Raw genomic sequence first — 18,240 nt, forward strand, 5'->3', positions numbered from 1 at the left:
GTAATAGGACTACAGGTTTGACATAACAATCTAGAGACTATTAAAAAGATTAATGAAGAGAAAACTATGACTCAAGCTGCACATCACGTCAAAGCTGCTTGGGGGGACAGACAACTCTGCAGCTCTCCAGCTCTGAACTCTGGTTCCTGAACGGGAGAGTCGGGGGGGGGGTAACATTCTGGTCTGCCCTGAGTTGCACCAGTGCCATGCCCTCAACACTCCAGTGTGCTGGACACAGACTGTGCTCCCATCTAGACAGCTCTGGGACTCTCCTTGGTGTGGGGCTGATGCCATATCTGAGCCAGAGCTCTCAGGGCACAGCCTGGAAGTCTCATCACTTGGAACCCTGGACTCACAGACCCTAGATGCCCATACCGAACTCTCATTGTCTGCCAGGAGTGTTTTGACTATGACCTGAGCAATGCCAAACTGAGTGCAGGAATGGCCTTATGGGGACACCTGGGGCTGGTGCAGAATTTGAACGCCTGGGAGGGACATAAACCATGAAAACTGGATGCTGGCTGGGCCCTCTGAGCTGACCACAATCAAGGGGCCATCTGAAATTGAGCCACTTTTGCCCCAACATGTGACCCCTGCTCACAGCTGCAAGTGGGAGGCCCATCTTCCAAGGTGTCACTGCTGTCACCTGTATGCTGGCACTCCAGATCAACTGCAGTTCGAAGCAGTAGATCATGAGCCTAACCTGCTTCCCTCACTTTCCTTCTGTTCACAGGCCTTAGTAAGGCAGCTTTATTACCGAGTGCCACTGTCCCAGAGAGGGAATGATCTGTTCTGGGCCACTCCCAAGGTAGATGGAGGGGATGACTGAAAAGACATGGAGTTAGGATTGCTGTCTGACACCCAATGACGCTGCCAGAGAATACTGGACAGGGCACAGGAAGGAGGCAAAGTCATCCCTAGTCCGGCAGAACTGTCTGCATGCTCTCCCCTCCTGCTGCCTGAGGGAGCTTCTCCCGGGTTTAGAGGTCAAAACTCAAAGGACAGCTGGGTTTTCTCGGGTGGACTTTAGGGTAAATGGGTGCCATTTCAACGGGCTGCATCCAGGACCCATACAGGACACACCTGAGACCAATAGGGCAGGCTGGTCCCACCCAGCTGGGTGAGGTCCTAGAATCCTATCTAATAAAAGAGAAACATGGTAATTGGCGTACGACCGCTACCCTTCCCACTGGCTAATCAGCGAGATATGCAAATTAACTGCCAGCCAAGATGGTGGCCAGCAGCCAGGCAGCTTGAAACTAACATGAGGCTTGCTTGCTTCAGTGACGGAGGACTCCAACGTTCCCCACCTGCTGCTGCAGGCCTCTGAGCCTGCAGTTTGAAACATTGTAACAAATATAGAAGCTAAACAAAACCCCAGAAACCTGCTTTCAGCGAGCTGGGATCTCAGAGCTGGAGTTATACATTGTTTCGATTATAGAACTGAAACAAACCAGATACCTGCTTTCAGGAGCGGAGGCCTAAGAGCTGGAGCCTCAGAGCTAAAGCTGGCCCAGAATAAAAAAAAAAGAAAAAAAGGAGCGTTGGGAGCTTCCGTCACCCGCCAGCCTGAAAACAGCCCTCAGCCCCTCACCCAGACTGGCCAGGCACCCCAGTGGGGACCCCCACCCTGAAGGGTGTGTGACCAGCTGCAAACAGCCATCATCCCCTTACCCAGGCTGGCTAGGCACCTCAGTGGGGACCCCCACTCTGATCCAGGACACCCTTCAGGGCAAACCAGCCGGACCCCACACATGCACCAGGCCTCTATGCTATATAGTAAAAGGGTAATATGCCTCCCAGCACCGGGATCAGCAGAGCTGCAAGGCCTCCCGGCACTGGGATCAGCGTGACAGGGGGCAGCGCCCAAACCCCCTGATCGCCCTGCGGCTGTGTGTGACAGGGGGTGGGGCCACAACCTCCCTATCCGCCCTGCTCTGTTCGTGACAGGGGAAGGCGCCCCAACCCCCTGATCAGCCCTGTTCTGTGCCTGATAGGGGGGAGCTCCCCAACCCCCTGATCGCCCTGCGGCTCTGTGTGTGACAGGGTGCGGCGCCCCAACCCTCCCCCCCCCCCCCCCGCCCACGGGCCCTGCTCTGTGTGTGACGGGGTAGAGTCATAACCTCCCCATCGGCCCTGCCCTGAGTGTGACAGGGTGTGGCACCCCAACCCCCTGATCCGCCCTGCTCTGTGTGTGACAGGGGGCGGTGCCCCAACTCCCCTATCGGCCCTACTGTGAGTGACAGGGGGGAGCTCCCCAACCCCCTGATCGGCCCTGCTCTGTGCATGACAGGGGGAGCTCCCCAACCCCCTGATGGGCCCTGCTCTGTGCGTGACAGGGGGGAGCTCCCCAAACCCCTGATCGACCCTGCTCTGTGCGTGACAGGGTACGGAGCCTCAACCCCCCTGATGGGTCCTGCTCTGTGAGTGACAGGGGGCAGCGCCCCAACCCCCTGATTGGCCCTGCTCTGTGTGTGACGGGGTGGCGCCGCAACCTCCCTATCGACCCTGCCTTGAGTGTGACAGGGGGCGGTGCCCCAACCCCCCAATCAGCCCTACCCTGAGCGTGACTGAGGGTGGCATCGCAACCTCCTGATCCGCCCTGCTCTGTGCATGACAGGGGCAGCGCCCCAACTCCCCAATCGGCCCTGCTCTGAGCCCGACCAGGGGCTGCACCTAGGGATTGGGCCTTCCCTCTGCCACCCGGGAGCAGGCCTAAGCCAGCAGGTCGTTATCTCCTGAGGGGTCCCAGACTGCGAGAGGGCACAGGCCGGGCTGAGGGACCCCCCCTTCCCCCTGAGTGCACAAATTTTTGTGCACCGGGCCTCTAGTCCTATATAATAAAAGCCTAATATGCAAATTAACTGAATGGCAGAACGACTGGTCGCTATGATGTGCACTGACCACCAGGGGGCAGACGCTCAACATAGGAGCTGCCCCCAGCCCGCAGGCCCCAGGCTGGCCAAGGCAGGTGCTAGTGGGGGGACCCCCTGATCACCCTGCCGGTTGCCCCACAGATTGGCCCTGATCGCCAGCCAGGCCTAGGGACCATACCTGTGCACAAATTTCGTGCACCAGGCCTCTAGTAACAATATAAATTCCCTGTAAAGATGCCTTGGCCAGCATCTGAAAATGTGGATTTCAAGAGGGTTCCCAGCATTCCCAGAGAAGAAAGGCTCCCTGGGCCTAAACTGTTTATTCGAGCAACATGTTTATGCCAAACACCTGCTTTTCTTCTGGGCAAGCCGAGGTGCCAAGGGACACCCTTCCCGACGCAGGCAGCACTTCATATGCATCCTCACCACCTGTTGCTGACAGGACTCAACGTGTCCAGTGTGAGTCCACTGGGAACCGCGATCAAAACCACACTCCGGCCTCTGTTCTGGGAGCTGCAGAACAATTCTTCTCCAGCCCCACACTGTGTTCTTATTTCCACGATCATGTCCTTCAGTGAGGTCTCACCTCCACTTGATCCTTCTTCGTGGCTTCTTTCAGACTGCAGTGTCCTCTAAGATTTCTCAGAACACACCAGAGATTTGCACAATGCTCTTCTACTCCTGGAATGGTTTTGCAATGCACATGGCCTTTCCATTCCTGCTACTTCTAAACATGTATTCAGGGTCCCTTTGGCCAGGGAGGCAGAACATGCAGGGCTCCCTGCTGTGTATACAGCCTCCCATCGGGGTTGCTCTGTGAGCAGAAGCCTGGCTGCTGGCTGTATGTCATCACTTGCAGAAAACAGGCAATGGCCTAAAAATGATATGGCCTCCTCCACTTCCAGGAGCCATGTACTATTTTGCTGTTTATATTTCATTTCCTCCTTTAATCCAGGTGAGAGAGGGATATACACATTTTCAAGTTGCTTAGAGTTCCTGAGAACAACTGTGAAGTAACTGATTATAGTACAGATGGTAATCATGACAAGATTCTAATGGGGGCGTCTGTTCTGAGGACCCTAATGACTGGAGTCTCAATGCCTCACCCAGTGAGAAGTGTGATGGCAAACGAGGGACAGTGAGATGAAGATCACTGTCCACCACTCTGCCATGGCCTTTAAAGGCAGAACTTCGAGCTTCAGATAGGCGCATGGCCCCTATAAACAACACACACAGCTAGCTCTCACCAGGTGGCTCATTCTAGTGGTGAGATGTGATGAGAAATGCCGGGTGCCTGGGGTGAGAGTGCTCTCCCACGCACTTCCGCTCCTGCTGGCTGAGCCGGCTGGGAGCAGACATTTGGGACAGTGAAAGTCACAAATGGAGGATGACAGAGCTGTCTTCTCAGCCTGGGACCACTGACCCCTGGGATGTTGGTGAAGGAGAAAAACTTCTCTCTTGATTTGAGGCGGATCAATACAGGAAACAGAAACCACTCCTCAGAGCAGAACGGGATTGAATACATAAAATCAGAGGAGGGAAGAGGACCAATACTAACCTCCAAAAATTACTCACTGAATGTTACCAAAATGATTCTCCATGGAAAACACTGTTGCCGCTATCAAGTTCAATACACAGCAACCCTGCCGCAGAGAACCACCAACGCCAACGGGCAGAAAGCTAACGCATCCCTGTCCCTGACTTACACACTCTCTGGGAAAGCTCCTCACACACCCTCCAGGAGGCCTTGGAGCAGAAATGCTACACCAGCTGAAGGGGGAGTACAGCAGCTCAACACTGTGCGTCTGTGACTGCAGCAGAGACTATATATTAACTAATAAAAATTTATTTTCAAGTTAATTAAGTCAAGCTAGTTTACACAAGAAGAAATACATTGTTTAGTAATTTTAGACTTATGAAAACACGACTAGAATGTTTAACAAGCAGCCAATGATTCCTAGGATAAGGCCAGTTTGAGAATCATTCATCAGTTAAGTATTATACCGTCATAGTAATTTTCAAAAAATAAAACGTTCATATAACAGATTACCTTTGGAGACATGGAAATAAAGAACAAGCTAGCAACCATCCTCACTTCAACATGTGCATGAACATTCAGGGGAATGCATTTCATCTAGTATAGTAGACATCAAATGACTGAATGATGGCACAATAATGAGAATGCCATTCGAAGCTTTTCATGATAATTTAAAAACCATTCTGAAGTTTTCAATCATGTAGGAAAGCCTCTGCTATTAGGTCAAGGGCAACATTTGTTCGCATTACTTAAAGGTCATTAAAATACATCCTTAATCATAACATGTGGTTCATTACAAATAAAATTGCCTTTCGTTCAATAAAACTCATTAAATGTAAATGGTATTGTTTACTGCTATATGGATCCTTTAAAATAAATCAGCAAGTCATGATTTATTGAAAATTACTATGACCTCATTGTTGTTAATAAATTTGCCTGATCACAAAAGCTAGAAACATATTTTCCGAATGTCTAGGGTGCCTGGAATGCGTACCTCCTAGACAGGCTCCTGTGCAGTACCAAGACACGGAGCCAGCACTGCAGGATCTGCAGCACAGCTATATTAAAGGGCTTGTCGAAATTTTAATTCTCTGATCACATTAGGTGCTCTGGGAATGCAACCAAATTAGAGAGGTTATTCTTGATGGTGTCCTCAGTTCATTAAGAAAAGCTCTAAGATCTGTAGGTTCACTTATTCCTTGTGTCACAATGGACACAATGCTCAACTGATGATGTGTCAAATAGCGAAGAACACCAAATATTCCCGAAATCCATTACATTAGAAACAGAAAAGTCAAAATGAGTGACAGTTATGGGCAGCATAAGCTATTAAATGAAAGACCAAATTGCCTTGTCTGTATCCATAATCAAATTACAGCTTTCTTTTCTATGAAGAAAGTTTCTATACATAATCTACCCAATTATATAAAGCTACACATTTAATGTGATTGATGAGTCAGAAATTCCATTATTTTTTTTTTAATATACTGCTTTTTGGTTTTGCAGTAATATCAAAATTTAAAACTTTTTCATTTACTACACAGTTGTTCAATCCAAATGCTCAATGCCAGTCCCTATCAAAATATATCAACCATAAAAATTTTTAATTAGCATATGACTTACAAACTATAACTCTGTAAATATTTTGAAATTTATGTTTTTTGTCAGTAACAAAAATGCAAAAAATCTTCATAATACTGAATCTGATAAAATGTCAGTTCCTGTCATCATGAGAATACTAAAAAATACAGATAATTACAGTGTAAGTTTAACTACTTTCTTAAGATATAATTTACATGCAATAAATTGCGCATGTTTGAAGTGTACAACTTCATGCATTTTAACACATGTATATGCCTATGACATCATCACCATCAAGCTATGGGTCATTTCTATCCCCCTGGTCAGGCCTCCCTGCCCTGCTCCCAGCTTTCATCACTCAAGTTATGGGACATTTCTATCTCCCTTCATCAGGCTTCCCTACCCTGCTCCCAGCCTCCATCACCCAAGCTGTGGGACATTTCTATCTCCCCTCTGCAGGCCTCCCTGCCCGCTCTCAGCCTCCATCACCACTGCCCCACTTCCCTAGAATTCTTAATAATGCAACCACACCCTACATGCTTTTGTTTGCTTGGCTTATGTTTGGCTTTCTTTAAAACAAATTTTTTTCTAATACAGTGTTTTAAACCTGAACTTTCTCTTCTATCACTCTTAAATCTACTACAAATGATTATTTAATGCAACTCTTTCCAAGTATCCACTCCAGTGACTCTAGAAATCCTGGAAGTGGGGCTGCCATCCAAGAATGACAGCCAACCGAAATCCTTCCAGTCATTTAGGATTCATGATCTTTCCTTCCCCTTTAACCCTGGAGAGATTACTTGAGGATGCTTGCTAGAAAAAAGAAGAAAGGACACAAAGAGTAAATACTCTGCAACCGAGCAAAATAGCACCACCCCAACAACTGGCTTAATGCTATAGAAAATCAGCAGGCTGCAAGAACGTCTAATGACAAGAACCAATTCATTATAGCAAATAGTACGAGAACTCAGCTGGATGCTTAAGTAGTAAGGTGACGGCACATGGGAAAATTTTTTAAGCACACATGGATCACTGGCCCAGAGACCATTTGTGGGGCAAAATCACAAGTCAATACAGATAAAAGGACTGAGATAGAACTGAATACATTCTGGTAATACAATAGAATTAAATAACAAATAAATTATCAGACATTAAGAAAATCCCCAAATATTTGGAAAATAAACAATATCCTTTCAAGTAAATGAGGGGTGACAGAAGAAATCATAAAGAAATTAGAAACATTTTAAACTAAATGATAATGAAAGTGCAGTCTATAAAAATCTGTGTGACACAGGGTAGGTAATACTTAGGAGATCTATAGCTCTAAACGTTTCTGCCAGAAAAGACTAAGGTACAAAATCAAGAGTCTAAACTTCTTTAAAAAGTAAGAAAATTAAACACAAACTAAGTAGGATGAAGAAAATGAAGATAACAGAAATCAGTTAACACTGAAAATAAACAGACAATAATCAATCAAACCAAAAGCAAATTCTTTGAAATGATCATTAAAATTGATGAACCTCTGGCTAGATTGACCAAGAAAAAAGAGATGTATATTACCAATATTGAAAATGAAAGAGGTCTTAAGATCAACAACTACTAAAAACAATAATCAAATATTATGAATTTTATGCCATTAAATCGGGTAACTTATATGAAACAAATGAATTCATTAAAAAATACAAATTTCCAATGAACAGAAAATTTGATGAACTCTATTATCTAATTCAGAAAGTTAATCATAATTAAATACTTTCCCACAAAGTATGCTCCAAGCCCAGAGAGTTTCAAGGGTGAATTTGTTCAATATTTAAAAAGAAAGAGCAATACTATTATATAAGTACTTCAAAAAAATACAGGAGACAAAAAGACTTCCTAACTCATTTAATGAGGCCAGCACACCCCTAGATATCAAAGCAAAAACATTACAACAAATACAACACAGACAAATATCCCTCATGAACATAGGCATAAAAAAATCCTTCATAAAATATCAGCAAATCAAATACTGCAATATATGAAAAGGACACGGAGCATGATCAAATGAATTTCAACAGAGGGACCACCTAACGTATAGGCAACCGAAAACACCTACAGAATAAACTATTCCTGAGTCTTAAACATGTGAACATAACAGACCAAGACACAGGGGAATAAGGAAGGTTCATGCTGAACACAGTGATGAACTGTTAACTGGACGCGACACAAGTAGGTTTTTCTATCCAAAGCCAACCAACCTAAGGAAAGGGACCAAATCCATGGTATCCAATTCTCTCCCCTTAGAGCGGGGAGGGGAACGTCGGGCCCAAAGCCCACATAAGGCCTACGAAATCATTTTGTCTGGCTCCACCAAGGCATTAAGGGTGAGTTCATTAAATGTTTGACAAATATAGCAGTCTAACTTTTAAGTTGATAATTTTCTATGGCCCGAGAATGATGTTATAAATATCCAAACAGCCCTTGTCAGAAAAAAGGTTCCCCACTTCTACCTCAGAGATTCTCAATCTTTCTTCATTGTCCATTGAATATCAGCGAATCATACAAAATGAAACTTCTCTCAATCAGATAAATACTTCATATAACACAAAGTAAGCACCAAATGGCCACAACTGTGTTTTTATTTTTTTTAATTGATTTTTTTAGAAAGAAGGGAGAGAGAGAGACCAGGGACCGAACCCGAAACCGAGGCATGTGCCCTAACCAGGAATCTAACCAGCCACCTTTCGGTATAATGGATGATGCTCCAACCAACAGAGCCGCACTGGCCAGGGCACCAAAACTGTGATTTTATTTCAATGGACCACTGAACACTCACCAAAGCTCTCCATTTCAAAGATAACTGGACAGAGAGGGTTTAAAAATAAAAACAAAATGGGTGAGAAAGAAAGAAAACTTCATTGTCAAGTTGGTAGGAACATTCCAAACTATACCTCAACAGGTTATGTGTTAAGATACCACAGAAATTATTTTGGCATAGTTTTCAATGATCCTTCATTAGTAGTAAATATTATTTTTTAAAATTATCGATGCATTCAATACATTAGTTGGTACAAACAGAAATTCACTACACATAAATGATGGGGTAACTGCAGTGGTGCTCACCCCCAGAGCTGGCAGCCTCTGCGTGCAGCTCACCGCCACTCTCAGCTTCCAGTCAGTTTCGCCATCTAGTTGATCAGTTCGAATAAAACATGAACCTTAGCATTAGAAAAGAAAAATTTCTGAGTTAGTTACTTTAAAAACTAAAATTCTACAACACAGTCAGATCCAAAACAATATCCAAAGAAATTCCCATAAACAAAATTCTTTATTTGATTCCCAAAAGGAGTTTGCTGAAAAGATACAGATGATTAACTATTTGCTCCTTATCTCCTATTTGACGTTCTTGGCTATTAAGGTTTAAGATTAATAGCACTTTATTTTAGAAAGACCACACTGATCATTTCTACCTTTGATTCATGTTCTGATAACTAAACAGTAAGTAAATACTCAAAAATATCCAAGAATGTGTGATATGACTTTGATAATAAAATGTCTAAGGTACCATCAGAAAACACACATTCTTCATCATAAAGGCACAGTTAAAATGCCAAAACCCTGGCCAGACCTACTGTCATACTGATAACCCTATCAAATCTTATGAAAAAATATTAAATTTCAACAATCCTATCCTTTGACCATGCTATCACACCATTTCTCAGAACCCACCCTAAGACAGAATAGCACATTTTGTATGCACAGAATGACATACACAGATGATAATCATGTGATGTTATTTCTCAAATTTGGGGAAATATTTAAGGTAGAGAAATAAGAACATCTCTTCACACAGCTTAGTCCACTACACCTAACACACATTCTAAAACTAACATGGAACTGTGCCAACCCCATCTATACCAGCCTCGTGTTCACTTAAACTGCAGAAGAAAGGGCCCCTGCACACCATGGGCATTCTCTGCTCTCTCACGAGGCAAAAATACCAGACACCAGCCAATGTTCTTTCTGCTAATCATAGCCACCAGCAATTCAGTGCCAAAAGTGTGCCCCTTGAGATCCCTTCACCATTAACTTTTACCCTTTAACCAGCCTATGCCAGGGGCATCACCATCGCCAGCATGAATCCCGGAGAGTCACAGAGAACAGCTCACCTTCCTCAGGCACAACAGGATTGATTTTCCAATTGCCCAGTTTATCAACTGAAGATATATCTACAAGAATATCATCTGAATATTTGCATGATTACCTCATAGCCTGTGTGTGTGATCTGATATAAAACATAAAAGTAAAAGGGACTGGATTTCAAAGTCTGACTGACACTTTGAAACATCAGTGCCAGAGTTCTGCTCCAGGTTTGTTTTCTAATACATAAAATAAGAAAAGGTGAGACTCTCTAGAGTTTCTTAAATTTTAAACATTCTGTGTTTCTAAAGGTGAAAGCTTTTCTAGCTAGATTGCTATAACTTATGAAACACTGGGAACAATACAGTTGCCTTTCTTTGCTTCATGTTAAATAATTATGTGCTATTTTAAAAATTTACAGGAAACTGACATTTATTTTCAGTTACAGTAAACATTACTAATGATGAAGTAACTAATATGATTTAAAGAGAGAAGGAGCTGCATAAGTATGGCCAAGTGGACTTGTCTTACATGAACTATATCTACTAATTTTTTTAACAGCAAGCATGAGCTTCAACTGATGCCAGTTAAGGCTCAGCAAAAATCAATTATTAAATTGGTCTGCTTATATCCTATTACAGTCTTATTATGAATGCTTGATTTTATTTTGTATAATTGACAAGAGCTGACAGGTCTAATGACAATAAAATTGAGATCTACCAGTATATGTGTCACATAGGAGAGCCACACCAGGTGGTGACAAAGGAACTGCTGGGACTTTGTGAGAAGCAGTACAAGTCTGTCATATTCTGTACAAGTCACCCTGTAATATCAGCAGACTACCTGCAACAGTTCATGAATCCAATAGCTCTGAAAGAAATGGGCTACAGTATGTGCCCAACAAAAGAAAAATAGACATTGACTTTGCATATATAATAGCAGATCGTTTGCCATCAAACTTAATTTCTAAATCATTTATATGACTTAATGACTCTGCATGAAATTTTTAAGCTGGTGGCAAGATGAATAGCACCACCGAGAGAACATGGATGAGTACAGTGTCATTTACCTGCCCCTCACCCCACAACAAGTGACAGCTGAGCTATTGTAATATGTCCCCAGCACTTAAACTATAATGTCATCACTTAGGAGACAAGTGAAAAAGATATTGGCATTTATAAGAGATTGATGAAAATTAGTTCTCAAGCATTAATTTCTCTTAATACCACTAAAAGAACTGTGTGCATTCAGGAGATATTTGATCTGAATTAAGAAACGGATGAAGCAATTGATTAATTGGAATTTAAGCCATCAGTCACCAGATCCATCAACAGCTTCATTTACATTCTAAACAATCAGCTGACGGCCCAATAGAATACCCTGTATTAATACACAGTCAATATGATGCCACGAAGAGACTTGCAGAGCTGTATTGACAAACGCCCCATGGCTATTGTCCAGGCTTGAACAGCTGCATAGATTTAGGTCTTTCATGTTGGCTTGGGCTTAAAGATTTCTATTATAACAGACAATGTATTATCAGGTTTTTCTGAACAAAAACTGAAAAGTAATAAAATAATATTAGCAGTGATAGCAGACACACACAAAATTCTAAATATGTGTACTTTTGAAAATTAGGCAATTAAGACACTCAAAACAATTACTTAGAGTCATATAAACAGAATTCCCAAAGCTAAAAATCCTTGACTGAAAGCAATTTTTGTACAAATTCTATACAGCAGGGAAGCTTTTGGTCCATTCTACAAAGTAAAGAAAACTAGCATAAAACAGATATCAGATATTTGAAAGTTTGCATATGAGTAATTAGTAATAATTTTTGTAATTTGAGATAAAGAAAGAATAAAACTGAGGAATATAACAGAATCATAGGCTAAAACAAGTAAGGTCCTAAACTCAGTTCCATTAATAACCTTCCAAAAATATATAAAACAATAAAAAATTAGAATACATGTATATTCTGTACGTTTTTTGAGGGGAACAAGGAAATAATTTTTAAGATACTCAAAGAGATCCTTGACCTCCAAAATATTAAGTATCCTTACACTACACAATAACTGTCCCTATACCATGAAATATAACACAAAATTAAAGAAAAATAAAAGAAGAACTCTTTGAAACATCATCAATTTGGACAGAATGCTATTAATCTGGAATTAACACAGCGGAGTATCTCCCTTGCCCAATGTGCTATTTCTATTTCTGTCTTGCTGTCTTACTACTGCATAACAATGATACAATTTTAAAAGATTATTAAGACGCCTAAGAAGAATTTTCAAAACTGCTATTAGTCATATAATCTTCTGAAAAATGGACATTTCTATTTTCCAGTTATAAAATGTTGAATTTTCTTCATTTTTTATCTCCTAACACAATCTATATAATGCACTTCTTTTAAGTTGATCATCTAAAACCATTTCCATATTTAGGATAATATTCTTAATCTTACATATATTTCCAATACAGTCATTAAAAGAACAATTAATAAAAAAGCATCTTCCAAATGGAAACATTTTTGTTATTCATTATAATGAATATATTTAGAAACAAAGACAAATCATAAATAAGTAGGTGATGTCAGCAGGGATGGCAGTGTAAAAAAATCTCTGAAAATCCATTTCTCCAAAACTATATGAGAACATTAGCAAAAACTGTTAAAAGTAACTTATTCAGAACTCTAGAATATAATAAAAAATTTGCAACAATCTCAGGTGCATTTATTCAAGAAACACAGCTAAATCTAGCTAAGAGTGAGCTGTGTTTTGACTTGCCCTGTTTCCAAGATTCTGCCCCATCTCCATAGCTCCACAGTACTGAGAAAACCAATAATCTAGCAGCCACTGAGTGGCTAATCTAGCTAAGAGTGAGCTGTGTTTTGACTTGCCCTGTTTCCAACATTCTGCCCCATCTCCATAGCTCCACAGTACTGAGAAAACCAATAATCTAGCAGCCACTGAGTGGCCCAAACCCGACTCAGGGGTCCCCAAACCCCATGACCAGAGAACTGTGACCACCTGACAAGATTTGACCTGATGCAGAGGTCATTCACCGAAAACAGTGTTATCCCTGGGATGTTTGTAAAAAACAATTGCTTAATGTCATTGCTGCCACAGGTGGTCATAAAGCTGGGGTAACAAGCTGAACAAAAATCTTTTTTAAAAAGTTAGAAAATCAGATGACAGAAAGAGGCTCTGAAAAGCTCTAACACATTCCTGGGAGCCTAGAAGGCCATCTGCCCAGGCAGGGCTGCCTGCATGCCCCAGAAAGCCTAAGAGGCCATCATCTCTCATGGCTGAGCTGGAGGCTCTATAAAAAACCAGAAGTGAAGGGAAAGGCAAAGCTGTGACCTGCCTGCTACAGCACTGCAAGTGTTAAGAGAACACTAGCTATTTTACAAGATAAACCTTGAACATGGGAACTTCAAGAATATTTCTCTCGCACAGAGTCCATTACCAGATGTGGACTCTGGTAAGCAGAGTGGACTCTGTTCCACAGTCATTCAGGAACCTAAGCTAAGGAATGCTCTGCCGTTTCAACAGGCAGCTTTTAAGGTTATCCTAGTCATGCACTATTGTGGGCCCAGTCGTGCAGGGAGGAGAAGAGCAGGTGGCTACAAGAGGTAAAGGCCAAGGCCAACCCTCAGGACGTGACCCCACCTACCTGGACAGGAAAAGGAGTCCAACTGTATTTCCAAGAGGAAAGGAAAATGGACTGGAAATGTAGCTTTCCAGTCTTTACCCCTTTGGGAAAACAAAACCTCCCACTAAGTCTCACACAATAAAGTAAATGTGCCAAGTATACCGAGTTCGCTTGATTATTAGGTGTAGCTGAGCTATTAAAGGCAGCCTCACCTTGCAATATGAGTAACATAGCTACAGTTGATAAAAGGAGAAAATGTTTTTCCTCTTTCTCATGACTTAAAATGCCATTTTAAGAAAACGCTGTTTATAAATGGAAAAAATTAAATCAGCAACTCTAAAATGTAACTATGTCCTTTCTAGAGTTTTTGTGCTGCATAGAATAATACATATGCTGAGCTTACAAAAAAATAATAATATGCTGAGCTTCCTATAAAAATATTATTCATTTATTCAACAAAGTGAGAGATGTAAGGCAGAAAGAACTTCGGATGTTAGTTGATAAACCTCCCATGACTTTACAGATGATGAAAATGTATTTCTCTCGTGGCTAGGTCATACAATTAGGAACTGACCAAAGCAGACTACATTTTAGGTTTCCTGATTCCCAAAAACAGTTTTCTTGACCATTTGAGGCTTCCATATCATTACCTCTCAGTACCCCTTTTCCATCCTTCTAACTTGAAAGCTAGGTCATGCAAATATCTTTTTTTTTTTTTTCTGGGAAGCCTACTTCAACTCAGCTAGGCAAATGGTCTGGTGTCAACCCCATCCCCCCACATGTCTTTTCACTCTTACAGTATCAACACAAAACAGAGAATTACTACTGTCAATGTGTATACTGCCAAAAATACAGAGATCATGAGTCCTAAGGGGAGCAATTTGGCTTTGCTCTCTTTTATATCCTAAGCACCACATAGTGCCTGAAATATAGTAAGTGGTAAGTAAATGTTTGCTTAATTAATAAAATTGCAAATGCAGAATAGCAATAAAATTTCCAATAACATCATCTAATTATTTAGATACCAATATAGACATGAATGACAGCACTCATTTGATAGATCGATTGTGAAAGGATTATATTTTTTAAACAAACATATTATACAGTAAAATCATTGTTTTAAATATCAAAAGTTAAATGTAATTTAGAAATGAATGAATTAAATTATTTATTATTCAAAGAAAAATTGGTATATTTTTCCTTTTAAAATGAAAATTAAACTGCCAAAATACCAAATCATCAACAATGTAAATAAAAATACCTGCTTTTTCTGAAGTCCTAAGAAATACCATGTCCGATGGAATTCTTTGATTCTGTAGAGAGTAATATAAAATGTTAATTACCTATATGCAGTTTATAAATTAACACAACTCCATTCCAAAATAGAAATAGTAAAGTAATGAAAAAGATTAAATTAAAATTTATGTTGAAGCAATTCACATTTATAATTTGTATTTAAAAAGTGAATATTTTGATTCATATTTTAGTTGGACTTCTAAGATTTTCCCCCCATTAATGTACCATGTAAATGGTATTAGTGATGGCTTGAAAACTGCTCCATTTCTGAGAAATGTTAAATATTGCCATGTCTGTGGTCTCTGTTGTACCTTAACTCATAATACAGAAGTTATTACCTTATAAAAAAAATTATATCTTCCCTATTAGAGTAAATGACCCAAGAAAGCGGGGACAACATTCTTACAATGCCTCATACAAAACAGAGCATATCATAAATAAAACACTAAATAAATTTTAAATGAATGAATAAATATAAAACTGAATAACCAAAAATAAATTCCACAAATCTGAAGAGGTGTTCTTTTATAAAGCAGAAAAGGAAAAATAACTCGAATGTACTGTATGGTACATAAGAACTTTTATAAGTTACTAGTCATACATTTATTTAATCATTATTACTAATAACTCGATCAAGCTAAAGAAAAAATAATTTTAATAATACTTCTCATAATTTCATGAATTATTTATATTTTTTGAGATCTCATAAAGATTTTCCTACATATGATATAAGAAATGGATTATTTGTCAGTCAACAGGCAACAAAAACAAATATAAGTTGAAAAATATGTTGTAGGATAGAGCTACTTCTTTCTAACATGAAGAAAGAAGGGCAATTATTAAGATCTAAAGAGCTCCTAGGACCTAGGACAAGGAAGAAATCACAATGGAAATTAGAAAATATTTTTAATTGAAGAGTAATAAAATCTCAACACATCAAAACATGTGGAACACAGCCAAAGTCAGGAAAGTGTGAAGAGGAAAATGTATACAAGTAAATGCACACAATCAAACAGGGAGGTTAAAAACACAGGGTCAAAGAGTAAAAAATCCATTTGAAAGCAGAAAAAAAAAACCAGCCAATGAGCCACAGAGAAAGTACAAGGATGTAAACAAATATAAGAATAAAAATGAATGACACAGAAAACAAATATATGTACATATACCTACATACATATATTCATATATGATAGATCCTCCCTTCCCCCAACTGGTGGGCGGAGTATGATGTAACCTGCAGCCCAGAAATACCTGAGTGACTAACCACGTACCTTATATGGACTATACATTGAATCACCAATAAACACCTGCCAAATACCCTAAGCCCTTGTCCCTAAGTACCAGAGTGCCTAACTATATACCTTATATGGACCTTACGTTAAGCCACCAATCAGCGCGCGCCGAGTACACTAAGCCCCCATTCCTTCCCATTCCTCCCCTCAAAAGGTGTGCTCAGCTCTGCATGGGTTGCTATTCTCCCATTGCAAGACAGCCTGGCAGGTCTTTCCCCTAATAAAGCCTGTAATCCTGGTTTTTGGCTCCTGATTGGTCTTCCAATATATGTCAGTAATAAACAGCAAGAAAATAAGTATTTTTCAAATATTCCCATTTCAGTAATAAAAAAAATAAAAATAAACTAATAAAAGATTGGCGAGTTCTATAAAAACCTATTAAGTATTACTGAAATTAAATAAAACCTAAAAAATACAATGTATCAGGTTACAAAACTAGAATGTATAGTATTGCAAAGATGTCAAGTGTTCATAAATTGACCTATATATTCAACACAAACCCAACCAACATCTTGCCATGGTTTTAGGTGGGAATTAACAAGGTATTGCTAATATTTACAGGAAATGCAAAAGAACAACCACGACAAATGTAAGAAACACAGAGAGTTGAGTTTACAACACAGCAAAATGAAAATATTAAAGTAGAATCATGAGGGCAAGGTAGCATTTAACAGAGAGAGATAATTACACCAATGTAAAGTGCAGGCTCCAGAAGGAATCCCAAACATGGAAAGACATCAGATTTAGGAGGAAGATAAAATTGCAGACCTATTAGGACATGATGGTCTTTTCAAGAAATAGTGCTGAAAAAATTAGATACCCATGGGGAGTGGGGAGAATACCTGATCTCTACTTCAATTAAAACACAAATCAATTCCAGATGAATTATATTTCTCAATGTCAAAGTCCTCCTAGACCAGCGGTTCTCAGCCCGTGGGTCGCGACCCCTTTGGAGGTCGAACGACCCTTTGACAGGGGTCGCCTAAGACCATCGGAAAACACATATATAATTACATATTGTTTTTGTGATTAATCACTATGCATTAATTATGTTCAATTTGTAACAATGAAAATACATCCTGCATATCAGATATTTACATTACGATTCATAACAGTAGCAAAATTACAGTTCTGAAGTAGCAACGAAAATAATTTTATGGTTGGGGGTCACCACAACATGAGGAACTGTATTAAAGGGTCATGGCATTAGGAAGGTTGAGAACCACTGTCCTAAACAATAATATAGAAGGATATTTTCACAATGCTTTGGAAGGGAAGAAGACTCCTTCCCCCTCACCAATTTTTTTTTTTTACAAAACCACACATCTATAAATGCAAAGATTAATGAAGTAGACTTCATTAAAATTAAGAATTTTTTTTTTCAACAAAGCACACCAGAAAGGAAAGGATATTTGCAACATAAAGGACTCACATTCAGAATACATAAAGACCACAAAGGGATGAGAAAAGAAGGGCTAACTCAGAAGGAAAATGGCTGATTGGTTGATCTCTTTCTCCCTAACCAAGAAACTCATATGCATATATGCATAACCCAAGGACACGACAGTGGGTGGTAAAGGCTGGAGAGGTGCGGGGGGGAGGGGGAGAGGGCAATGGGGGCAAAAAAGGAGACATATGTAATACTTTCAACAATAAAGATTTATAAATATATATATATATATATATATATATATATATATATATATATATATATATAATGGCAAAAGATGTTAACAGGCTCTTTCCAAATAAGAAAGACATCCAAAATCATACAAGAAGGTGTCTAACTTTATTAGTCTTCAAAGAAATGCACATTAAAACCACAACTGCTAGATACATATTGGAAATGCTAAATTAAAAAGACTGATGATGCCAAGTGTTG

The 18,240-nt window shown here is 40.2% G+C and overlaps 1 protein-coding gene across 3 annotated transcripts in view; it reads right to left on the bottom strand.

The window, feature by feature from the left end:
- ATP9B (ATPase phospholipid transporting 9B (putative)) overlaps nucleotides 1-18,240 on the bottom strand; it is a 146,461-nt gene that overhangs the window by 84,392 nt on the left and 43,829 nt on the right. For all 3 annotated transcript variants that reach the window (XM_036321297.1, XM_036321298.1, XM_036321299.1), the window contains exons 7-8: nucleotides 15,032-15,083; nucleotides 9,097-9,191 (exon numbers count right to left, since the gene is read on the bottom strand). In XM_036321297.1, coding sequence (XP_036177190.1) covers nucleotides 9,097-9,191; nucleotides 15,032-15,083 — 147 coding nt within the window. The remainder of the gene's footprint in view (nucleotides 1-9,096; nucleotides 9,192-15,031; nucleotides 15,084-18,240) is intronic.

Source organism: Myotis myotis, unplaced genomic scaffold, assembly GCF_014108235.1.
Source record: "Myotis myotis isolate mMyoMyo1 unplaced genomic scaffold, mMyoMyo1.p scaffold_m19_p_9, whole genome shotgun sequence".
NCBI lineage: Eukaryota > Metazoa > Chordata > Mammalia > Chiroptera > Vespertilionidae > Myotis > Myotis myotis.